The sequence below is a fragment of the Agelaius phoeniceus genome, chromosome 5, assembly GCF_051311805.1.
Source record: "Agelaius phoeniceus isolate bAgePho1 chromosome 5, bAgePho1.hap1, whole genome shotgun sequence".
NCBI lineage: Eukaryota > Metazoa > Chordata > Aves > Passeriformes > Icteridae > Agelaius > Agelaius phoeniceus.
The window spans coordinates 15,834,489-15,859,393 of NC_135269.1; the positions used below are offsets into that span (position 1 = coordinate 15,834,489).

The following is a 24,905-nucleotide window of genomic DNA, read 5'->3' on the forward strand; positions in this document are numbered from 1 at the left end:
TAAATTGATTCTTTGAAGGGGTTCATGGACCAGAGGTGCAGAACCACTTGTATGACTGGTAGCTAGCATCAAGCCATTCTTGCTTCTCTATATACATATATCTAGTTTAGACCTAAAGCTATGCTTTTCAGAAATTTATTATGATGAAGAAGAAGATGTCACAAGACCCAACCAAACAACAATAAGCTTTAAACCATCTGAAGGTTGATTTAGGCACATAATAAATGCAAGCTTCCCAGGACAGGCACCAGCACCTGCCACTACTTGCTTCCAGTGGCACATGCAAAGTTCTGTTTCTAAAACATTTCTTGCTTATATCACCTCCTAATATTAATAAGATCACACATAGCAGTTTCAGCTGTAAATAGGGATGCATTTGTTGGGGTTTTGTCCTTCACCACCTTTGTTTTTTTTTTTGATCTCAGATTAATTATCATCTTCCCTTCTACTGTCAAATAATAACTGGATACAGAATAACAGGACTATAATGTCACATCCATTTCAAGGCCTTCAGACTTGCAGTGCTTCTTTTTGGGCTAAAACTTCCTCCAGAGACATAAAATCCATTTGGCGAATAATCCATGATAAAAGAGAAGGTGAGGCAGGAGCCTGCTACAGGTGCCTCTGACTTCCTGGTGTGAGTGTTCCTGCACCGAGAGCAGTGTGAGTTCTGGTGCCATCCTCAGACTCTTGTGGGAACTGGCACCTCCTGCCTCTCCTGTGCCTTCCTGCCAGGCTGAGTGACAGTCCTCAGAGGGCAAGAGGAGTGGGAGGGGAGCACAGCTCATGCCTTGGACTGCGGGAGGATTGCTGAGCTTCTGGCTGCTTTCTCTCTGCTCAGAGTATTTCCCAAGAGAAAAAACTTCTTCCCAGCATGGCAAGTGGGTAAGAGACAATCATACAAATTCTCCTCTAACAGGCAGCGTAGGGGGGATGGGATATTTTTCTGTATAAGAGTGAATATTACATGACATGCAGCACAGCAAGAACCCTCTTCCTCTTTCTATTCTGTTTTACTGACTCACTGCAGTGTACAACATTGTTGAGGCTACTCAACCACTAGCTTAAAATAAAGGTGATGGTAAAATCAGATTGTGCTTAAATATAGCTGATAACTCAGAATCAGTTCTTCAGACATCAGTTGCCTGCCCAGGACCTTGGCAGATTGTTCCACTCTCATGTTTGCCCCTTGACATTGCCTTTTCCTTTCCACATACAAAACCTGCCTTATGTATTTTTGGTATTTTAAATACCAGCTTTACATGAAAAAAAAATCACTGGACTCAAATAGAAGATGTAGACACTGGCATAAGATGAAAATCTAGAGAATTGTTTCTATCTTCTGTTAGTAATAAAAGCTGTTCCATGTATTTCACAACATTTGAACTAAGTCTTTTAAATTATTGGAAACTTCTTGTACATGGCTGCTCATCAGGTGTTCCAAATCCCTTTCTTCTCTATATAAAAGTTAAAGGCTGTATAAAATTGCATATTGTTGAAAGGATCTCTGAAAGTAAATTTACTTTGGAGAAGGTGCTCAATCAGACCTTATTTGCAGGGCTTCATGTGACCCATTTGCAATACCTGTTCTTCTTGCTCTAACACTGTTGACTTTCTCACATTATTAACCACTGACCTTTAATTCTTTTCATGTCTTGAATAATTTCTGATTTATAGCAATAACGTCTTCTTGGAGCATTGTTTTGGGTAGAATGAAGAAGAAAATGGAGATGTTAGATTCTTTGGTTCTAAACACACTGCTGGTGCATCAATTGCTATTGCAAAGAGCCTCCCCCAGGTTTTCTCAGCTCTTAAAAGTGCAGACTGAGTGTTGTTACTGGGGTGGTGCTTTGCTCACGTGAGCACATCCAAGCAAGGCTCCAACTGGACAAAACCAATTGGCCAGACTTCTCGCACAGAAATAATTAACTCTATGTGCAAGCATAAATCTAACAACTCAGAGCTTTCACACAGGGAAAAGATTGAGAACTGATGATAAAAATCTCTGGTTTGAGTCACCCATGCCATTGTGTTGAAAACCAGGGAGAAAATATGCAATACCATTTTCCAGAACAACCTTACCTACATGCTGGTGTGTCACGGATTTGTGTGAAGGTGTTGGGCATCTTCTCATTTAAGTTGTCTCACCTTGCATGTGTAAGCTAAGTTTATGGCCCCTTTTAAAGAGATACCATCCAGAAAGAGTTTTACAAGGTGACTGTATAAGTTGCTAGACAAGTTTTTTGCTTTGGCAATTATATTTTTTCAGTCTTCAGTTACAGCATAAACAGGTGCTCTCTCTGTTTGGACAACAGAAAGGAGAGGAAAAATCCATGATGATATTGTGGTAGCACCTAGCAGAGATAAAGGACAGTAGAGGCTTTTACATTGTAAAATTTAGTGATTTCAATTTTGGGACAAGTTTCCTGAATGGAGAAATACTAGTAGGAGAAGTATATTTATAGAACAAAAATAAGGATTGAAATCTGTAGGTACACTCTTATTGTAACCCTGAATAGACACCTTGAGCTCATGTGATATTTCATAATATTTCTAAAGGAGGAAGGTCAAATCTGCTAAGAGCAGACTGAGAGCAAGTGGGTATTAAAGAGATGATAGATCTCTCCTAGATAGGTGACTGTTACCAAAATATACACATACTAAAAGATATGTATATAAAATACTGTATCTGAGAAACAAAATATTATAATAAAACCCGAGTGACACCCTCCCTAATGTTCCACATACCTGGGTTTCAGCAGGCAGCAGACTCCTCTTCACAAGCAGTAATTCCTTCCAAAGTAAAAACTCTATTAAACATAATATGATGGTTCTCAAACAGGATAAACTGGTACAGAGGAGCAGACAGCAGGAGGGTCCAGATTACATCACAAAAGTGATCCAATAAAATTAGGGCAGTCCAAGGTAAAGGCTTGAAGTTTGAAAAACATCTCCAGTACTGTTCTGTGAGCTCACCAGTCCTGTCCCTGGGCCTTCAGCTGAGCTGCTGAAGTGAGCAGTTTTCTGTTTGGTGTTGGTTTGTAGGCTCTTTCAAGAAGGGCTTGCTCTTCATAAGACTCCAGAAAGAATATGGAAGCATGGCAGGAAATAAATAAAACTGCTGCTGTTGGTGGCTGCTGAGGCAGCTCCCTGTGACACTGAGCAAGGGCCTCCTTTGGGCTGCCCAGCCAGTGCTGACAATGCCCCAATGACTGCACAAGCAGAGCCTGAGTTTTGGGCAAAGGCTGAATGAAGCTCCTCTGTGACAGCTTCCTTCTTCTCCACTGTGAGATCCATGCAAGTACCTGTACCCAGCACAACTCTTCCTTCACATTCCTGTTTAACCCGGGCAACGAACATGTCCTTTGGCTACCAAACACTAGATTTTTTAATCTTTTTCCTTTCTTCAGGTATTGACATGTGTTCAAGCCCAGTTAAAAATTCAAGTGATCTTTTAGGTTTCCCATCCACAGCTATCCCAAAGTACCAGAGAACCCAAGGGAAAATGGACCGTGCCTCCAGCATCGCTCAGGGACACAGCGGCTCAGATCCACAGCTGCAGGCAAGCTGAGGTGTGGCAGCTGCTATAATTATGGTTATCTGCCCTGCCCTTGTGCCTTTGCCACAATCTTTGTTTGCTCTTCCTGCTAGAGAGCATGGAATTTGCCACTGGCAGGAGGATGCAGGAAGTTATCTCTATCCTGAGCAGAACAGAAGGAGAAGACATAACACTAATCAGAGGTTCAGAGCTGGGCTTGAACATGCCTTGGTTCAGTCTGGGAAAACCAGTTGTTAAAATCATGGCAGGTTGCTCCAAGAGCTTTTTGAAAGAAATACCAATTGTTGACAGATTTCTGTACTTTTCTTCTTTTCTGGAAAACATCTCTTTTGGAGGAGAATTCAAAATTATCAAGTGGTTCTTCTCTGGGCTTTGGTGCATGTGTTGGTTTGTAACTGATTGATTCCACTCTCAGTTAATTAAAGATTAAGCCACCTCTCTTTTTCTCCACTCTGTTGTCCTGATCCCCTCTTAGTGTGAACATAATGTACTTGAAACTGGAGCTACCTCTGGGCGCTTCATCACAGTAACAGCCTGTCATGGTTTGACATTGGCCAAATACCAGGCACCCACAAGAATCATTCCCTCACCCTCTCCTACCACAGATAGGTAGAGGAGAGAAAAAAATGAACAAAGGGTTCATGAGTTAAGGACCATAAGAAAACACTCCAAGGCCAAATCAGGCTCAGCTTAGAAGTACAAAGTGAATTTATTACTAACAGAGTCAGAAGAAGATAATGAGAAGCAAAATAAGCCATTAAAACACATTTTCCCCTCAAGGCCCTCCCTCCTTCCTACCAACAGTGCAGGGAGACAGGCCATGGGGGTTTTTGGTTAGCTCATCACCCAAGATCTTCTTCTGCTGCTCAGGAAGAGGAGTCCTTCCCCTGTGAGACTGTGGGGTTCCTTCCCACAGGAGACAGTTCTCAGTGAACTTCTCCAGTGTGGGTCCAAATCCCACGAGCAGCAGTCCTCCCAAAACTGCTGCAATGTGGGTCTCTCTCTCCACGGGGTGCAGTCCTCCAAGGACAGGCTGTTCCAGCTTAGGATCAAGGGGCCCCTCTCTCCAATGGGTCTTCCACTGGATCATGGCCTCCTCCAGGTATCCACCTGCTCCAGCATGGGCACCTTCCCCACAGGCTGTGGGTAGATCTCTGCATTGCCCATGGATCCCCATGGGCTGCAGGGGCACAGCTGCTTCACCATGGTCTCACCATGGCCTGCAGAGGAACCTCGGCTCTGGCGCCTGGAGCACCTCCTACCCTGCTTCTGCGCTGACCTTGGGTCACCATCTTGTTTCCCGCACATATTCTCACTTCCTCCTCTTCTCTGGCTAGGAATTGAGCTGTGCCCAATTTGTGCTGATTTTCTTCTTGAATCTTTTATGACAGAGGCCTTACCATCCCCTCTAAGTGGCCCAGCCTTGGCCAGCAGCATGTCCACCTTCAGAGGCACCAGGGATTGGCTCTGCTGGACACAGTGGAAGCTCCCAGCAGCTTCTCACAGCTGCCACTTCTGTCCCCTCCCCAGCTACCAAAAACCAGGCCATGCAAAACCAACACACAACCCTACCTAAATTTTTTTGATAGATGGATGGACAGACTTCTGAAAACTGTACACTATTATGCTGGACAAGACTCCATTAAAAATTAGGGAAGGAGAAGCTGGGGTAGGTATGTGCATCAGAGATCAGTGCATGAGGGATTTTTATTGTATGCAGACATCGTGTTTAGAGCCTTACTTACCCTTTGTCACCATTACCTTTATGCTGGGATAATCCCATGGCAAAAGAAAACATTTTGTGTGGAATCTTGCTTGAAGGAAGAAGGGAAGAGTTTATAAGATTGCTGTGAGAAAAGCATCATAGGGAGAATTTTTTGCTTCCTGTTCTGTTGGCAGTGTTGCTGCATGCTGGGAACAATCTCCTGCTTGCCTCTGGTTTGTGCACAGAATCCTCAGGAATGAAACACCACCATCTTCCTTTTTGTTTCATTGCATGGAAAACCACAGGAACTTATCAACAAGAGCTTTGTTGTCTGACAGTCTTAGGGAAGACTCAGTTTTCCTTACAGGTTACCTGCATTCTTTAAAAAGGAACGTGGACCATGAGTATTGCGGGTTTTGCAGTGGCACTGAGAGGAAGATGTGGGGAGAAAGAGAAACTTGATGCCAGGATGATATCCAGAACATGGAGAGGCATTAGAAGACTCTACAAGTGACTTGCAGAAATAACAGCATGTGCTTTTTTTTCTGCCTTACATGCATTCCTCTGTATTTCTTGGCAGGAAGGCCTTAAATCATGAACTTTCTAAGCTTTTCAATGAGATGTGGGATGCAGATGTTCACCGCCTTAGGCCTGGGAAAGACTACACAATTGATGTGCAGGTAACCAATTGCCAAGTCAGGATTAAGGGCAGTGTGGTGCTGCAGGAAAAGGTGCCTGGAAAAGTGCCTTTTGCTGAAAAAGTTGTGCTTTGTCATGTCCGGTGGGGAAAGCATCCCTTAAGAGAGAGAACAATACAGAGAACACAAATGGTTCACACTTACCTGGACCTTGGTTACAAGTGGAGTCTTTCAGGTGTCTGTCTTGGGTCCTGTAATATTTCATCTCCCTATCTGTGAGCTGGAGGAGGAACAACTAGCGTGTAGCCCTTCCAGTTTTGCAGATGACAGCAAACTCTAGTGATGAAGTTGGTATGCTCAGATGCAGGGCTTCTCTTCCACTGGACATAGGCAGGCTGGAGGAATATGCTAGGGAAGGAACACCATGAAATTTAACAAAAACAAAGGAACAGGATGCTCAGAGAAGCTGTGAAATCTCCATCTTTGGAGGCTTTCAAGGCCCAAAAAGATGACACCCTGAGAAATAGTCTGAATTCAGTGTTAACCACACTTTGAGCAGCACTAGAGATGTTCTGCTCCACCCTGTGTGTTTCAGTGTGTGAGTGACAGCTTGTGTGTGGGGTGTGGGTGACTTGCAGGGAGGGAGAAAGGGAGATAGGTCCCAAGTCATTCTTAGGAGAATAAGGGAGGAATTTGAGAAATTCCTGGGTTTCTCTGGGAGACCAGGGAGTAGCAGAGAGGGGTGGGTGAAGATTTCAGGACTGTTGCTTCCAGTCCCAGGGAAATGTGAGAGAGGAGTGAGAGATTTCATAAGCAGCCATTTCACTCCTTGCTGGCTCAGTGCAGTGCAAACATGACCATGTGTTTTGGCCACAAATTGCAATAGGCAAGAATATTCACAGTCCAATTTTGTACTCACACAAGAACTCACTTTATTCTGATGTTACTCAAACACGTTATTCTGATGTTACTCAAGCACTTTATTCCAATGTTGCTTCATATTATAACAGATAATTTCCTGTTGGTGATAAACTTGAAATAGTGGTACCTACCTCAAGCCAAATTGTGTGTGGGGAAAACTTCTGCCATATGGTTTCTCCATTTGTCAGAATAAGGCTCTAGTACCTCTTGCCTGTGTTAACAAGCTGCTACTCATCTACTATCTTCTTTCCTTCAGAAAGCCCTTTATGAAATAGAAATTTGAAAATTATCAGGAAAGCCTCTTTAAAATTGCAGAGACAGAAGGCACCCAACTCTCCTTATTATTTATTTGTGGTGGGAGGGACCACATTACTTGCTCTACATTACTTCTGTTTACCATTTGTGATTTATATGGTATAATAGCACAGCTGGTTACTGAGCAGAACTGAACTATCACATGGGCCATTACAATAATCTCTGAGGAAACAGAAATTTCAGGCTCTTACAGATGTCAGAGATTGTCTTTTTTCTTTATGCTGGCAGTTCTGTAATATTGTCTCTCATTTCACAGGAAGACAATTCCTAGCAAAGAATCCTGATGGCATTATGGGGTTTGGTTTGATTATCACAAAGGCAGGCACTGTTTCCTCTAAGGACATCTTACTCCTTGTTTTCCTCCATTTTTGCTAGGGAAAAGCAGGTCCAGCACAGCAAGGGGACAGGGCTGTCCAGGACAACGCAGCCAGACATCTGTTTCACAATGTAAACGAAGAACACCTGAGGAGCATAAAAACTTTTGCAAGTGAGACCTGTTCTTTTGTTAATGGTGGATGTGATATAAAAAATCTGTGCTGTATTTGACATGTTTGCCTAAAATATAACATTGTATATAATTTGGACGGTGGTGAGGATCATCAGACTGCAGGTCATTTGAAGGGAGTTTTTGTAACAGTTGCTTGGAGATTACCTGTACCTGAGCCTCGGGAGAAGGATCCTTTTGTGCCCCAGGCAAAATCTGAATTCTCTGTCTCTTTCCACTACAAAGTAAAAGGGATGAGACGCTTACCAGCTCCAGAAGTGGCCCAAAGGAATCTCACAGGGTTCAACAAGACCAAGTGTTGGTGCTGCACCTGGGTCAAGGCAGCCCCTGGGATCAATCCAGGCAGGGGATGAGCAGAGGGAGCAGCCCTGGCAGAAGGACTTGGGGCTGCTGTGGGTGAGAGCTGACCCTGCCCCAACCCAGAGCCCCCCTGTGCTGGGCTGCACCCAGAGCCCCAGGGCAGCAGGGCAGGGGGGATTCTGCCCCTCTGCCCCTCTCTGCTGAGCCCCCCCTGCAGGGCTGCATCCAGCCCTGGGCCCAGCACAGGAAGCACAGGGAGCTGCTGGAGCCAGGCCAGAGCAGGGACACCAAGGGGATCAGAGGGATGGAGCAGCTCTGCTGGGAGGAAAGGCTGAGGGAAGTGGGATTGTTCAGCCTGGAGAAGAGAAGGCTTTGGGGTGACCTCATTGTGGCCTTGCAGTGCCTGAAGGGAGCTCACAAGAAAGATGGAGAGAGACTCTTGACAAGGGCCTGGAGTGACAGGACAAGGGGCAATGGCTTCACATTAACAGAGAGGAGGTTTAGATTAGAATTTAAAAAGAAATTCTTTCCTATGAGGGCAGTCGGGATATAATGGTGAACAGTTTGTCCAGAGCAGCTGTGGCTGCCCCAGCCCTGGCAGTGTCCAAGGCCAGGCTGGACAGGGCTCTGAGCAACCTGGGAAAGTGGAAGGTGTTCCTGACCATGGCAGGCGGTTGGAACTGGATGGGCTTTAAGGTCTCTTCCATCCAAACCATTCTATGAGTCTATGCATTGAAAAAGACACCAAATTCAACTTTGCTCCCTTACTCACAACTTCCAAGCCCTTTCAGATAGTACCAGACCCACAGCTAGGTCTTGCATTTCTGTTGGGGACTACACTTCAGCCATGGCTATGAATGTATGTTTCCTTCCCTAATTTTTATCAAGCTCAAGACATCTGATATTGGTTTATGCTCTATTATTCCTCTACTGAAATAATGCCCACAAAACCTTGTGCCAGCATAGCTCAAGGTCCTAAGCTTGTGTCTATAATTGTGGTGGGCAGAAGTGATTTGTTTTGGTAGGTCATTATTATTTCAGTCCTTGGCTCCATAAGGAAGCTCAGTAGCTGTTTCTCTTTAAAAAGAGCTATAAAAAGTACAGCAGTGATCTGGCCTTGAGTCACCTTGAGGTCTACACTTAACAGTATACCTGAGAGTAGAATCTGACATATAAAGGAATGGCTTTCTCTAAGGGCTGTCAAGACATATTCTATGGTGACTTTTTATGATGGTACTCTAATGTCTGGATCAGGCATATGAGCAGACTGAAGGTTTCTCTTTTTCTGCAGCCTTTATTTCCTTATTGGACAACTATGAGACATCAACTGGTGTAGCAGAAGTAGTGACTCCAGAAGAAATAGTTGAAAACAACTGTTTCCTTGATGCTATCTTAGCAACAGAAGTCATGAGAGTGAGTAACACAGATCTTTTTTGTCACTGAAAACACTGATTAAAAAGTAAACTGTATATGTATCTTGCTTTTCTACCCTTCAGCTAGCTCATGACTATCTGCTAAAAAAAAACCTAGCAAGGCCAAACCTTGCAGATTTCAAACATCAGCTTTATGACATCTGGTTCCAGCTCTATGCCAGGAGAGGAGGAGACAGGTATGTTTGATGGGTGTGGGCACTGATAATCTCTGTGCTATTCTGATTTAGGTAAATGTAAGCCCGAGTGCCATCTGCTACCCATAGAACTGGAAGACAACTTCAGAATAGCTTCAGCATGACAGAGAGTGGGTTTAGATTGGATATGGGGAAGAAATTCTTCCCTGTGAGGAAGAATTCCTGGTGAGGCCCTGGCACGGGTTGCCCAGAGAAGCTGTGGCTGCCCCATCCCTGGACATGTCCAAGGCCAGGCTGGATGGGGCTCAGAGCAACCTGGGATAGTGGGAGGTGTCCCTGCCCATGGCAGGAGGTTGGAATGAGATGGGCTTTAACATCCCTTCCAAATCAAACCATTCTATGGCTCTATGAAACATATAAAATACCTATATATTATTGTTTTCTTCTTCATTACAGACCTGATTCTTGTGGTTTTGAACATGTTTTTGTTGGAGAAACAAGGCATGGTAAAGAGATCTTAGGTTTGCACAACTGGGTGCAGTTTTACCTTCAGGAAAAGCGCAACCAGATTGATTACAAGGGATACATAGCTCGGAAGAACAAAACCAGGGTAAGAACAAACCTTTGGGGGCCTTTGCAAGTAAGACAAATGGATCCAGAGATAAAAGTTGTAATGAAACAAGTGTAATAATGCAGTCATAGGCTCAGTGTTTTGAACTGCAATAAGTATATATAGTATGTAACTGTGTATAAGAAGAATGAACAATTACATGTCTTCCAGCTTCTTTTTTTGCAAAAACTATTTTAAAAAGTAGTGCTGGTGTTTACAGAATTGCAACACTGCTGAGGCTTAGTTGGGATAAATGATCATGTATGCTCCAGAGGTCAGGAAAAAGATTGTGCCCAGCTATAGCACCCAGGCACACCAAGGATGACTAAATCTTACAAAGCTCTCAAAAATCTAGAATCAGAAATTCTATCTGTCCAGTCACAGCTGTATTGGAGATTATTCTGTTGTTTCATTTATGCTTTCAGCCTGATAAAGATGACCAAGTTTTGAGCATCCAGTTCAGCTGGAAGGGCTCGGTCAAGCCAGTCGGAAGTACCTTTATTGGTGTCAGCCCGGAGTTTGAATTTGCCCTTTACACAGTCATTTTCCTGCTGTCTGAAGAAAAAGTCACACGTGAAACAGTGAAGATAGATGAGTACGAGCTACAGGTGGTTGTCTGGCGCCATGGGCAGCACATTGGAACAGCATATCCAGTACTGCTCAGCACCACTAGTGAAGATTAGTGGAGCGAGCAGGAAACTTCTTTTTTTTTAATTGAGGGAAAGGAGGAGTGTGGAGAGAGGAGGAATGGATGGGGGGTGGACAGGACCAGACAGCAAAGTTAATATGTTGTTTTATACAACTCATTTCAAGTAAAAATTGATGACTCTGTCTCTTTTGGTCTGCAATGGAATGTTTAATCAGTAGTGTGCTGTGACATTTTCTGAGAAACCATGAAACATACGCCTGCTCACATTAAATTTACATCTAAATTACATCAGTCTTCCCTTCTACATGATAGCACTGTACTTTTCAGCAAATAATGGCATTTAGGAAAAGGTTCTATTAAAATTGATATACATATTTCTCTTGGTTTTTAGTCACTGCATATCTAAAAAAGCAATAACCACACATTGCTTACACTTTACCTTCCAGACAGAAGCTTTGATTTGGCACAGGCAGAACTCCAGGATGTGTTAATCTCTTCTCATTCCATAAGAGGGTAATTTCAAATGCATTATTACAATACAATGACCTGGACACACAGGGAACACATTTAGGTGAGGAGATGGTCATCAGGTCCACAGCAAGCCTTAAAATATTTTGTTTCTTTAACACAATTTTCATATACTCCCTATGTATTCCTGAAACACCTGGATGACAGCTTCATGCTACAGGTCCTAAGAAGGACTCAGAAAGATGCCCTCCCTCCTTGATTTGTTGCTTGTCAACAGAGAGGATCTTGTGATCCCCTTGAGTGGAGATTGGTGGCTGTCTTGGCCACAGTGGCCATGAAGCCATTGAGTTTAAAATATCTGGCGACAGGAGGAAAAGTGCCAACAAAACTTCAAACCTGGACATTGGAAGAAGCGACTTCAGGCTGCTCAGGGAACCAGTAAGTAAAGTCCCCCGGTGTAGTGGTTTTGGTTCATCAATTTGAGATTTTTGAAATCTTGAATTTGAGATTTTGAGAAAAAAAATTGAGGGTTTTTTTTTCCTCAAAATTTGAGATTTTGAGATTTGTGAAGTGATTTGAGAACCAACACACCTGGGAAAATGCTTTTGAAGGTCCTCGGATCCATCAGTGCTGTGGTCACTTTTTAAGCACCAGCTCCTAAGGGCACAGGAACAGGCAATTCCTAAAAAGTGGAAATCAAGCAGATGAGGCAGAAGGCCACCTTGGCTGAAGAGGAATCTTCTTTTGGAGATAAGGTAAAAAAGGAAGGGGTATGCCCGGTGGAAGCAAGGTCAGGTGATATGGAAGGAGTACGGAGATGCTGCTTACCACTGTAGTGGGAGAACTTGTGTGGCCAAAGTTCCACTGCAGTTGAAGCCACCAGAAATGTGGGGGATAATAAAAAGAAGGTTTAAAATACATTAGTGGCAAAAGGCAGTGCTGAAAGGACATCAGCCCATTACAGGATGAGGATGGTCACCTCACAAACAGGGCCATGGACAAGGTAGAGATGTTTAAGGCTTTCTTTCCCTCTTCATTGTCTTCAACAATGAAGATGGACTAAGGAGGTCCCAGCACCCTGAGCTGAAGGACTGTGACTATGAGAATGGTAAACTCTGAGTTAATCCTGAAGGTGTTAGGGATCTGCTGCCCCAGCTGGATCCCTCTAGGTCTATGGGGTATCACAGGAGTAATGTGAGAATACATAAAGAGTTGGCTGATATCATCATGAGGCATCTCTTGATAATTTTTGAACAGTCTTGAGAATCTGGAGAGGTCCTAGTTTTCAAAGAGAGCATGAAGGATGACCCTGGAAGCTACAGGCCTGTGAGTCTCACTCCAGTGCTTGGTAAAATTATGGAGATGATGACCATTATTCTGGGAGGTATTGAAAAACACCTGAAGGACAACACAGTCATTGGTCACAGCCAACACATCGTGAGAGGAAAGTCCTGCTTTTCAAAACTAAATTCCTTTTATGCTAAGGTAACCCACCCAGTTGATCCAAAAACATCAGTAGATATAATATTTTTGGATTTCAGTAAAGCTTTGGATATAATTGATCTCAGTGTGCAGCCCACAGCTGGATAAACACATCATGTGATGGCTGAGCAACTTGCTCCTGGGTCGAGCACAAAGAATCACAGTACCTGGGTGACAGCAGACTGGCAGCCTGTCACTTGTGGGGTTCTACAGGGCACCATCTAAGGCCCCGTTCTCTTAAAAATCCTCATAAAAAGCAGAAATGCAGGACAGAAAGGGATACTAAGTAAGCTCGCAGATGATACAAAACTGGGAGGAGCTGCTGACTCCCTCAAGGGTGAAGAGGCTCTGCTGAGAGCCCTGGTCACCAGTTGTGTGAAGCTAACAAAAGCAAGGGCTGGATTCTGCACCTTGGGTGGGACAAACCTGGATGTACAGACAGACTGGGAATGAGAGGCTGGAGAGCAGTGTTGTGGAAAGGGACCTGGGGGTTTGTAAAGCTCATCTCTCAGGGCCTTTCGGGTCCCATCTCGCTAGCTTTGGACCCTGGCCCCTCACAGCCTTACAAGGACAAAAGTGAGACTTGAGGTGCTCTTCTCCTCGGGACCAAAAATCACATAGTTTTATTGTGGAATTACTCCAGGGGGTCCAAGGGAGGAAAGAGGACCAGAGGAAAAAGAGACCGATTGTGTGATAACGGGGATTTTAAATCCAGGGGAAGGGAGTGGAGAAGAGGGAACACAGCCAATGGGATACAAGTGATGGGAGGGGCAAGGGGAGAGGGTGGAAAAGAGGGAACACAGCCAATGGGACTACAATTGATGGGAGGGGCAGGGGAAGGGGGCGGAAAAGAGGGAACACAGCCAATGGGATACAATTGATGGGAGGGGCAAGGGGAGAGGGTGGAGAAGAGGGAACACAGCCAATGGGATACAAGTGATGGGAGGGGCAAGGGGAGAGGGTGGAGAAGAGGGAACACAGCCAATGGGATACAAGTGATGGGAGGGGCAGGGGTAACCTGGGGGAGAGGGGTAACCTGGGGAGAGACCTCAGCGAGGGCTTGAGGGGGGAAAGATCATGTGATATAAGAGGGGAATCCCATGAGGATACAAACATACTATTCAGTGCAAAATACCAACCCAGTGCAAAACAACAACTAAATAAACTAGTGCAATACAAAAGGGGTTGATGGCCAGTCGGACAAGGGCCAGCAGTGCCCTGGCAGCCAGGAGGGACAGCCCTGTCCTGGGGCACTGGGCCCAGCATGGCCAGCCAGGCCAGGGAGGGGATTGTCCCGCTCTGCTCTGGGCTGGGGCAGCCTGACCTTGAATATTGTGTGTGTTTTTGGGTGCCACAATATAAGAAAGATCTAAAGCTGTTCGAGAGTGTCTAAAGTAGGGTTTTGGAGATGGTGAAGGGCCTGAAGAGAAAGACACACAAGGAGCAGCTGAGGGCTGCTCAGCTGGAGAAGAGCAAACTGAGGTCAGAGCTCACAGCAGTTCTGCAGCTTCCTCACGAGGGGAAGAAGAGGGGCAGGCCCTGATCTCTGCTCTGTGTGACCAGGGACAGGACCTGGGGAACAGCTGGAGCTGTGTCAGGGGAGGGTCAGGGTGGGTATCAGGGAAAAGTTCTTCCCCCAAAGGGTGCTGGGGCACTGAACAGGCTCCCCAGGGATGGTCACGGCCCCAAGAATGATGCTGTCATGCGCAGGGCGTGATTATTGGAGTGGCCAGGGGTTGGACCCAAGATGCCTGTGGGTCCCTTCCAACACAGAATATTCTGTGAAAATTTCAAATGAACAGAGAGCAAGGGGTTCCTATAGCTGTTGAAAAATCACAAGGGGCTGCTCAGGCTGGGATTCACAGGAGGAGCCATTGGAGAACACCAAGAATGGACCAGCTGAGACATGCTGATGAAGGAGTTCAACCTTCCCTACAGCAACAGGTCTCATATAGGATAGTAAGAGAGGCTGCAGTCAGGTTCTGCTGTAAATTTGAAACACAGGGGATCAGAGGCAGATATCAGGAATGTCAGGTACAGAACCACAGAGCTGTGACACAGAACCACAGAGCTGTGACGCAGCTGCTCTGGGGTGTAGAAACCAACTCTGGGGAAGGTCAAAGGCACTCGGTTTGCTTCTGGCTGGGGAATGTCCCTGCAGCCAAGGGCCCCCAGGTCACACTGCACGCCTTGACAACTCTTCAGAGTCCTGCTTCATCTTTGCATAGGTGGCAGGGCAGAACTGGGAATAGAGCTGAGCCAGCAGAGCCTGGGAGGGGATCTCTAACTTGGTCCCGTAGCTCAGTTTGTTCCATATGTGCACTGCATAGGTGTTCTTAAGGAGTTTCTGAAGCTCCAAGGCACTGACTGCCTCAAACAGCTTCTTCCAGTCCTGCCAGGGAACAGGATAAACAACTTCTCGGGCAAGAGCACTCACACCTTTGCAGCTCATGCTCATGATAGTACTGAGGGAGCACCACTTCTTGAAGACACGAGTTAGGAGCTCTGGGCCCTGGTACCCCCAGACCCAGCCATTGTAATCCTCCACAAAGTCCTGCATGCAAAGCTCAATGAATTTGTGCTTGGCCTCAAAGGACAGAAAGGCTCCATTCAGTACACTGTCACCCTGAATGCCGAGGGCATTGGTGAGGTTCTGTAAGTTCTTAAGCACGATGAAGTCTGTATCCAGGTAGATGCCACCAAATTTCCACATGAGGACAATTCTGCAGGCGTCAGAGAGGACATGTAAAAAATAAGGCTCCTGTTGCCGCTGAGGCTGCAGGAACCACTGTGCCAGAGGTGTTCCAGAAAAGAGCTCTTGGAGGTCCAGGCGTCGGATTTCCACGTTGGGGAAGCAGCTGAGCAAGGAGAAAGCCCAGTGCTTGGGCAAGGAGGCGTTCCCTTTGGCCAAGCCTTTCATGAGCACCACGACTCGTGATGCGGGGTGTGTCCTGGCTGCTGACTCCACGGAGCAGGAGAACAGGTAACTTGGGGCAGTTTGCTCCGAGGTTTCCACAAAAAACACATTTCCTGTGGAAGGAGAGGGCCCACCAGCAATGTCAAGGGGAGAAGGCACATAGTGAGCACAGCTGATCTCAGCAGACAAGCCGTAGGTGGGGACGCTGCTCTTTGGGTCCTCCCCGATGCCCCAGTACAACTTGTGGTAGGCAAAGGATACGAACACAAAGATGAGGATAAACAGGGCAAAGGGCTTGTGGCTCAGCACCACCCTGGTCAGCTTTAGGGGGCAGCTGGGCGTCCTGAGCATTCTCTCTCCAGCCAGAGCCTGCTCTCCCAAGATAGCCGTCATGATCTAAAGGGAAGGAAAAAAGAGAAAAAACCTGACAGACGAGGCAGCAGAGTATGAGCTGAGCCTTCCTTGACAGGTGTGTCCCACCTTCATAGCAGTGCGCAACAAACTCTGGGAACACCATTAGAGAACTCATCTGTCACCCTCTAGAACTTCAGGTCACTGTCAACACGAGACATGAGACACGTACGCAAAGTCCTGGCAGGAGGAAATAGCAATGTTCCTTGTGAGCATTCCTGGAGCCCTGTCAACAGACACTGTGTGGAAGGAACTGCTGCCCACTGACAGCTGGTTATCATGAGGGGAGTTGTTTTCTCCTGATACACAACGTGTCCTTCCCCCAAACCAAACACAAGCCTCAGCCTTCCAGTTGTTGAGCTGGCACTTGCTGCCTTTCCAAGCCAATCACCTGCCCCTGCAGAGAGCCTGGCCCATTGTCCATGGCAGCGTAGCCTGGCAGGACGGATGGAGAGCAGGAAAGGAATGGATGCAGGGCAGCTCAGGAGGCAGATGCAGACAATAAGGTCAAGAGCTGCCTTTGTAAAGGGAGTTCCAAGGCTGCTTCCCAACCCTGCACAGGTCACACTGGCTCTGCCCTGCTCAGTTCTCCCAGTGGATCCTGCTGGTGGACAGGCATTCCCTCCGCTCTCCTGGCCTTACCTTCCTTGCTCCTTCTGGAGTGGAAGAGATTTTTAAGAAGGCAGCAACAAACAGATAAGTCAGTCTAGCTCCATCCTCAGCATTAGCATCATCATTGCTGCCCTTGCCTCTCCTTAAATCGAGGGGCAGCAGGAGCAGCACCTCCTGTGCCCACCACTGGGCCCCAAAGGTCAATGGGCAAGAGCACATGAAGAAGCTGTGAGGAAGGCTGTGCCTTTTAGGACCATTGGAAATGGTCTTAAGTGGTGCCAAGGGAGGTTAGAGTGGACATTACTCAGAATTTTACTCCCTGGAAGAGTTACCAGGCATTGGTACAGGCTGCCCAAGAAAGCAGTGGAGCCACTGTCCCTGGAGGTATTTAACAGACACGTAGGTGTGGCACTTAGGGACTGGGTTTAGTGGTGGACTTGGCAGAGCGGGTTTTGGGGTTGGATGCAGGCACTCAAAGATCTCTTCCATCCTAAAGGATTCCATCATTTCTCCTGCCTCGCTGAGCTCCATCTCCAAAGCCCTACCCTCCAGGACAGAAAGGTTCAGGAAACGGGAAAAGCTTTAATCCAGCAGCTGTAACCAAAGTGGCAGGGAACACGACAGAGCGCCCAGGTGGCACAGACCCATTTGTCATTGCTCCTTGATTACTGTGCCTGGCTCACGTATGGAGATTCCCTGTGGCCAGAAAGGACTTGTCAGCCACACTGGGAGGCATCCAAATGTCAGAGCATGGAGCCACCACTCTTCACCAGGTACAGGGGGACAGAAGAGAGGCAGCCAACACACAAATGATCAGCTCTGGATCCCCAGAAAGTTTTCTCCTCCCGCACAGAAACACCACCATATGCTGCCAGTGCTACAGGCAGGCATAGCCAGCCCACCCTGCCTTATACAGACCCCTCTACATTCCCCACCCTCCACACACCACAGCTGGGATAGCCCTGTAAATATTTTTTTGCTTTGCAAGCATAGGAGGAGAGAGCTGTACAGGCCTGGGAAGAAGTTCCTGTGTAGTAGAGGGGCAGGAAAGGGCCACATTCATCTAACCACAAGCAAGTTTTGAGCTTGTCGGCACATTTTGAGCAAAGGACCAAACTTTACTCCCGTCACATCTCTATAAAGTTAGAAATACATTTCTGCTTTTGGAGCAGACAGGGCAACAATTTCAACGCTGCAATAGCCAGTTCAATTCATTTACAAAAGAAATACAGGAAGCCTGGCTCTGACTCTTCCTCTGAAAACACATGTGCTATTCCAAAGAAATTGCAAACTCTACTCACCTGTCCCTGCCTTCAAGACACCACAGAATTCACTGCTTAGCTGGAGAAGAGTTTTAAGCGGTTGGCGTCTGTGAGGGCACCTAAAACTCTGTGTTCTGGAACTTCCGCCTTCTGAAAAAAAGTGGCAAAAGGAAAAAGTCTGAATACGTGGAAAAACGATGTAGATGAAGGATGTGACATCACAACAGTGAGTAGCTCAAAAAAAAGCTGTATGGAGCACGGCAAAGGAGCCATCTAGTTATAAAGTAATCATAAAAACAAATAGGAAATTCAGACCTCATTGTCACTACACTTTAAACTTTAGACTGTGTCAGGAAAACATTTGGGGTTTTTTTGTTTTCTCCTCTTTGCTAAGAATTCCCAGCCCTCACGCTGCTGCTGGGGCTGCCACAATAGCTGAGCTGAGCCTTCCACAGAGCTGCCTGCTCCCACCCCAAGCCCTAAGTACAGGATGCCCCCTTGCAAACACACTCTTTTCACCAAATACTTTACTCCTTCATTAGGGAGTGCTCCCTCATATGCCAGGGACCTCAGGGAAGGACTTTGCCAAATTCCGGTGTCCCTCATTCTGTGCCAGTTCCCCCTTGACCCTGTGATCAAGGGAGGCTCACCTTCCCTTCCATGAGACTTGCTGGCACATTCATCAAATCCCTCCTTTATCAGTACAGCCACTAAATTCAGGCTCTGCTGCAGTTCTTCCTCAGCTGCCTGAAACAAATATTGCTCTGTAGTGTCCCAGACCTCTCTCCTCTCCCCAGATCCTTCCATGCATGACAGCACCATGGATGGACTCATGACAACTCTCGTCCCAGCACAGGGACTCCACAGGCACTCTGGGCTACCTGATCCAGTGTTTCACCACCCTTCCTTTCATTTCTAACTCGCCACACTTCAAGGTGTGCCCATTGTGTCTCCTGCTATCTCTGCATTGAACACAGGAGAGTCTCAGTTGTGTCCTTCACCCACCCCCCCAGCCACCCACCTTCAGCCAGGTGTTTCACACCCTGAACACACAGCCCAGCCTGATCTAGTCCAAGACAAGTCAGCAGAGCTCTCCCAGCCTCTCCTCATGCGCTGTGTGCTCCAGGCCCCTTCTCACCTTTGTGGTCCTTTGCTGGATTTGCTCCAGTATGGACGGGCCTCCCTCATGGTGGGATTCCTGAACCAGCCCTCCAGGTGTGTCCCACCAGTGCCGAGTGGTGGGCAAGGATTTGCATTAGGGGTAGATGGATGACCCCACATTGTTGACTGCCTACAACCTCAGAGCCATCTTCAACTTGCCAGGTGTCTGCTGGAATCCCACCCAGCAAACGCTCCAAGAGGTTCCTGGAGCACGTGGAAGAGAACTTGCTGACACAGGTGGCAGGTGAGCCCACCAGGGGAGGTGTCCCAGGGGATCTGCTGTTTGCAAACAGAGGAGCACTGGGGTGGAGATGAGGTTGCCTGAGGCCATCTTGGGTACAGTGACCGTGACACGATTTGATTTCAGTTCTCGGTGAAGGGAGGGAAGAAAGAGGAAGGGGGTCAGCAAAACTACTGCCTTGGATTTGTGGAGGACAGGCTTTGGTCTGTTTGGACCATGGGTTGAGAGAATCCCTTGGGAGGCAGTCCTGAGGGGCCAGGGAGCCCAGGAAGGTGGAGGTTCCTCAGGATGGAACCTCCATAGAGGTGGAGAAGGAGCCAATTACAATGTGCTGGAAGCTGGTTCAGCGAAGGCTGGCTTGGATGAACAGCAAGCTTCCACTGGGACTCAGGGAAGAACAGAGAGTTTGGCAGCTCTGGAAGAAGGGTCAGGCAACTCAGGAAGACTACAAGAATGTCAGGAAGTTAATCAGAGAGAAAACTAGAAAGGTAAAAGTCCAGCTAGAAGTCAATCTGGCCACCAGCATAAAAGCTAAGGAAGAAATGCTTTTCCAAATGCATTAATACCAAAAAGAGGCCAAGGAGATTCTCCATCTTTTATTGCACGCTGGGGTGGGAACACAACCTCCAGGGATGAGGAAAAGGCTGAGGCACCCAATGGCCTTTAACTCAAAGCCCAGGTGACCTCTGCATATCCGGCCCCCTGAGCCAGAAGACAGAAACAGGGAGCAGAACAAGGTCCCCATTCTGCAGGAGGAAGTTGTCAGTGAGCTGCTGTGCTGCCCAGACATGCACAAGTCTAGGCAGATGCCATCCTTCTGCTGGGAGCTGGTGAAGCAGCCCAGAAAGTTCCAGTCTCCATTGTTTATCAGCAGTCCCGGTGAACTGGAGAGCTCCTGGGTGACTGGAGGTTGGCCAATGTGACACCCCTCTAGGGGAAAGCTTGGAAGGACACCTGGGGGAACCAGAGGCCTGTCAGCCTGACCTCGGTGCCTGGGAAGGGTATGGACCAGATTACCTGGAGTGCAATGGCACCATGTGTGCTGCACCACTGTGGCATCAGGCCCAGCCAGCACACGTTCAGGCAGGTCCTGCTTGACTGACCCAACCTCCTTCTATGAACAGCCAATGGATGGGGAAAGGCTGTGGATATTGTGCACCTGGGCCTTCTAAAGCCTTTGACCACTGCTTCCACAGCGCTCTCCTGGAGAGCATTGTCCTTGCAGCCCATGGATTTAAAGGGTTCCCTGTTGGCTGGGAATAAAGTGCCTGGATGGCTGGGCCCAGAGGGTGGTGGTGGAATTATCCAGCTGGCAGTGGGTCACTTGTGCTGTGCCCCAGGGCGCACTGTCAGAGCCAGTCCCCTTTCATATCCTTGAGGCTGAACAAGATCTGAAGTGCCAGGTACTGCCCCTGGGTCACAGGAAGCGCCAGCAGCTCCAGGCTGGGAAGAGTGGCTGGGAATAGCCCAGCAGGGAAGGAAGGGCCTGGGCCTGCTGGCCCACAGTGCATGCCCAGGTGGGCGAGAAGGCCAATGGCTGCTGGGCTGGGCCAGCAATGGTGTGGCCAGCAGGAGCAGGCCAGTGACTGTCCCCCTGCTGTGGGCACTGGGGAGGCCTCACCCCAAGGGCTGTGTCCAGTTCTGGGCCTGGCACTGCAAGATGGACACTGAGGGGCCGGAGTGTGTCCAGAGGGGGAAACGGAGCTGGGCAAGGGGCTGGAGCACAAGTCTGATGAGGAGCAGCTGAGGGAGCTGGGGGTGTTTAACCTGGAGGAAAAGGAGGCTCAGGGGAGCTCTACTGCTCTCCACACCTCCCTGACAGGAGGGTGCAGCCAGCTGGGGGTCAGGCTCTGCTCCCTGGGAACAAGGGACAGGATGAGGGGAAATGAATAGAATGGTGTGGAATGGAAGGGACGCTGAAGATCATCTTGTTCCACTCCTCCTGCCACAGACAGGGACACCTCCCACTATCCCAGGTTGCTCAGAGCCCCATTCAGCCTGGACTTGGACACTTCTAGGGATCCAGGGGCAGCCACAACTGCTCTGGGCACCCTGTGCCAGGGCCTCAGCACCCTCACAGGGAAGAATTTCTCCCTCATATCCAACCTAAACCTTCTCTCTGTCACTGTGAAGCCATTCCCCCTTGTCCTGTCACTGCAGGCCTTTGCAAAGAGTCTGTCTGCATCTTTCCTTTAAGCTCCCTTCAGGCAGTGGAGGGCCATGATTAGGTCACCACAAAGCCTTCTCTTCTCCAGGCAGAACATTCCCACTTCTCTCAGCTTTTCCTCCCAGCAGAGCTGTTCCCTTCCTCTGATCCCCTTGGTGGCCCTGCTCTGCACTGGCTCGAGCAGCTCCCTGTCCTTCCTGTGCTGGGCCAAGGGCTGGATGCAGCACTCTGTGCACCACAGTAGGTTCAGCTGGGCTATGAGGAAAAATTTCAGCGTGCTTAAGCACTGTGTGCCACAGGCTCCCCAGGGAAGTGGTGGAGTCAGCATCCCTGGAAGTGCTCCAAAAAATGAGAACACATGGCATTTGGGGTACAGGCTTGTGGGTATGGTGATAGTGAATTGAAGGTTGGACTCCCTGATCGTGGAGGTCTTTTCCAACCTTCATGTGCTTCTGAGTTTTTATTTTTGTCCCTGGGGACACTGCTTGGTGCCCTGCACTTGGTCCTTCTGTTGATGGGGACATGTCGTCCCCTGGACTTCCACATTGGGCTCAATATTCCAATGAAAGGGATGCAATCCTCCTCACAGCACTGCAGAAAGAGGAAATGCTGAGCCCCTTCAGAGTGTGACAATGGTTGCTTAGATGTTGGTATCCACAAGAACTATTTCAGCAGAGCAAGGATATTCATAATTTCTGCTCCTCAAAGAACTGCTTTTGTCTGTTTCTTTTCCTGAGGCATCTCAGACAAATCATCCCACTGCTGTGGATTTAGAAACTGTAGGAAGCATTATTTGAACTTCCCTCACTTCAGAAGTTTAGAACAACTTCACAGTGAGCGACACAAGGGTCTAAACAGTTTTCTGCTTCTTAAAGCAAATTTCATATTCTCTTCATTTATTTCCCCACATGTTAAGGATCTTTGCCAACCAGGGAATTCTCATCTGAGCCCCAGCAACCTGTGACCTCTGTCCCTGACTGGCAGTGATTCAGAAAGTCATAAATGCTACAGAGAGGAAGCCAAGGGTCCCTACAGCTGTTGAAACATCACAAGGGGCTGCTCAGGCTGGGATTCACAGGAGGAGCCATTGGGGAACACCAAGAATGGACCAGCTGAGACATGCTGATGAAGGAGTTCAACCTTCCCTGCAGCAACAGGTCTCGTGAAGGACAGCAAGAGAGGCTGCAGTTAGGTTCTGCTATAAATATGAAACACAGGGGATCAGAGGCAGATATCAGGAATGTCAGGTACAGAACCACAGAGCTGTGACACAGAACCACAGAGCTGTGACACAGCTGCTCTGGGGTGTAGAAACCAACTCCGGGGAAGGTCAAAGGCACTCGGTTTCCTTTTGGCTGGGGAATGTCCCTACAGACAAGGGCCCCAGGTCACACTGCATGCCTTGACAACTCTTCAGAGTCCTGCTTCATCTTTGCATAGGTGGCAGGGCAGAACTGGGAATAGAGCTGAGCCAGCAGAGCCCGGGAGGGGATCTCTAACTTGGTCCCGTGGCTCAGTTTGTTCCATATGTGCACTGCATAGGTGTTCTTAAGGAGTTTCTGAAGCTCCAAGGCACTGACTGCCTCAAACAACTTCTTCCAGTCCTGCCAGGGAATAGGATAAACAACTTCTCGGGCAAGAGCACTCACACCCTTGCAGCTCATGCTTGTGATAGTCCTGAGGGAGCACCACTTCTTGAAGACACGAGTTAGGAGCTCTGGGCCCTGGTGCCCCCAGACCCAGCCATTGTAATTCTGCACAAAGTCCTGCATGCAAAGCTCGATGAATTTGTGCTTGGCCTCAAAGGACAGAAAGGCTCCATTCAGTACACTGTCACCCTGAATGCCGAGGGCATTGGTAAGGTTCTGTAAGTTCTTAAGCACAATGAAGTCTGTATCCAGGTAGATGCCACCAAATTTCCACATGAGGACAATTCTGCAGGCATCAGAGAGGTTGGGTAATAAATAAGGCTCCTGTTGCCGCTGAGGCTGCAGGAACCACTGTGCCAGAGGTGTTCCAGAAAAGAGCTCTTGGAGGTCCAGGCGCCGGATTTCCACGTTGGGGAAGCAGCTGAGCAAGGAGAAAGCCCAGTGCTTGGGCAAGGAGGCGTTCCCTTTGGCCAAGCCTTTCATGAGCACCACGACTCGTGATGCGGGGTGTGTCCTGGCTGCTGACTCCACGGAGCAGGAGAACAGGTAACTTGGGGCAGTTTGCTCTGAGGTCTCCACAAAAAACACATTTCCTGTGGAAGGAGAGGGCCCACCAGCAATGTCAAGGGGAGAAGGCACATAGTGAGCACAGCTGATCTCAGCAGACAAGCCGTAGGTGGGGACGCTGCTCTTTGGGTCCTCCCCGATGCCCCAGTACAACTTGTGGTAGGCAAAGGATACGAACACAAAGATGAGGATAAACAGGGCACAGAGCTTGTGGCTCAGCACCACCCTGGTCAGCTTTAGGAGGCAGCTGGGCGTCCTGAGCATTCTCTCTCCAGCCAGAGCCTGCTCTCCCGAGATAGCCGTCATGATCTAAAGGGAAGGAAAAAAGAGAAAAAACCTGACAGACGAGGCAGCAGAGTATGAGCCTTCCTTGACAGGTGTGTCCCACCTTCATAGCAGTGCGCAACAAACTCTGGGAACACCATTAGAGAACTCATCTGTCACCCTCTAGAACTTCAGGTCACTGTCAACACGAGACATGAGACACGTACGCAAAGTCCTGGCAGGAGGAAATAGCAATGTTCCTTGTGAGCATTCCTGGAGCCCTGTCAACAGACACTGTGTGGAAGGAACTGCTGCCCACTGACAGCTGGTTATCATGAGGGGAGTTGTTTTCTCCTGATACACAACGTGTCCTTCCCCCAAACCAAACACAAGCCTCAGCCTTCCAGTTGTTGAGCTGGCACTTGCTGCCTTTCCAAGCCAATCACCTGCCCCTGCAGAGAGCCTGGCCCATTGTCTATGGCAGCGTAGCCTGGCAGGACGGATGGAGAGTGGGAAAGGAATGGATGCAGAGCAGCTCAGGAGGCAGATGCAGACAATAAGGTCAAGAGCTGCCTTTGTAAAGGGAGTTCCAAGGCTGCTTCCCAACCCTGCACAGGTCACACTGGCTCTGCCCTGCTCAGTTCTCCCAGTGGATCCTGCTGGTGGACAGGCATTCCCTCTGCTCTCCTGCCCTTACCTTCCTTGCTCCTTCTGGCAAAAGGGAGGGTTGGAGTGGAAGAGATTTTTAAGAAGGCAGCAACAAACAGATAAGTCAGTCTAGCTCCATCCTCAGCATTAGCATCATCATTGCTGCCCTTGCCTCTCCGTAAATCAAGGGGCAGCAGGAGCAGCACCTCCTGTGCCCACCACTGGGCCCCAAAGGTCAATGGGCAAGAGCACATGAAGAAGCTGTGAGGAAGGCTGTGCCTTTTAGG

General features: G+C 48.1%; 3 protein-coding genes across 3 annotated transcripts; 1 reads left to right on the forward strand and 2 right to left on the reverse strand.

The window, feature by feature from the left end:
• Positions 1–751: 751 nt before the first annotated feature.
• Positions 752–10,955, forward strand: LOC129119519 (poly(U)-specific endoribonuclease-like). Its single transcript, XM_077178387.1, has 7 exons — positions 752–885; positions 5,845–5,944; positions 7,514–7,625; positions 9,235–9,356; positions 9,440–9,552; positions 9,967–10,120; positions 10,546–10,955. The coding sequence occupies exons 1-7, from the start codon at positions 875–877 to the stop codon at positions 10,801–10,803; spliced, it is 870 nt and encodes a 289-aa protein (XP_077034502.1). The 5' UTR covers positions 752–874; the 3' UTR covers positions 10,804–10,955.
• Positions 10,956–11,002: 47 nt separating this feature from the next.
• Positions 11,003–18,062, reverse strand: LOC129119518 (lactosylceramide 4-alpha-galactosyltransferase-like). The gene is made up of 2 exons (XM_054631576.2): positions 17,961–18,062; positions 11,003–16,032 (listed from the first exon to the last, which is right to left on the reverse strand). The coding sequence occupies exon 2, from the start codon at positions 16,027–16,029 to the stop codon at positions 14,896–14,898; it is 1,134 nt and encodes a 377-aa protein (XP_054487551.2). The 5' UTR covers positions 16,030–16,032; positions 17,961–18,062; the 3' UTR covers positions 11,003–14,895.
• Positions 18,063–19,746: 1,684 nt separating this feature from the next.
• On the reverse strand, positions 19,747–24,012 carry LOC129120012 (lactosylceramide 4-alpha-galactosyltransferase-like). The gene has a single exon (XM_077178388.1). The coding sequence runs from the start codon at positions 24,010–24,012 to the stop codon at positions 22,879–22,881; it is 1,134 nt and encodes a 377-aa protein (XP_077034503.1). The 3' UTR covers positions 19,747–22,878.
• Positions 24,013–24,905: the final 893 nt, after the last annotated feature.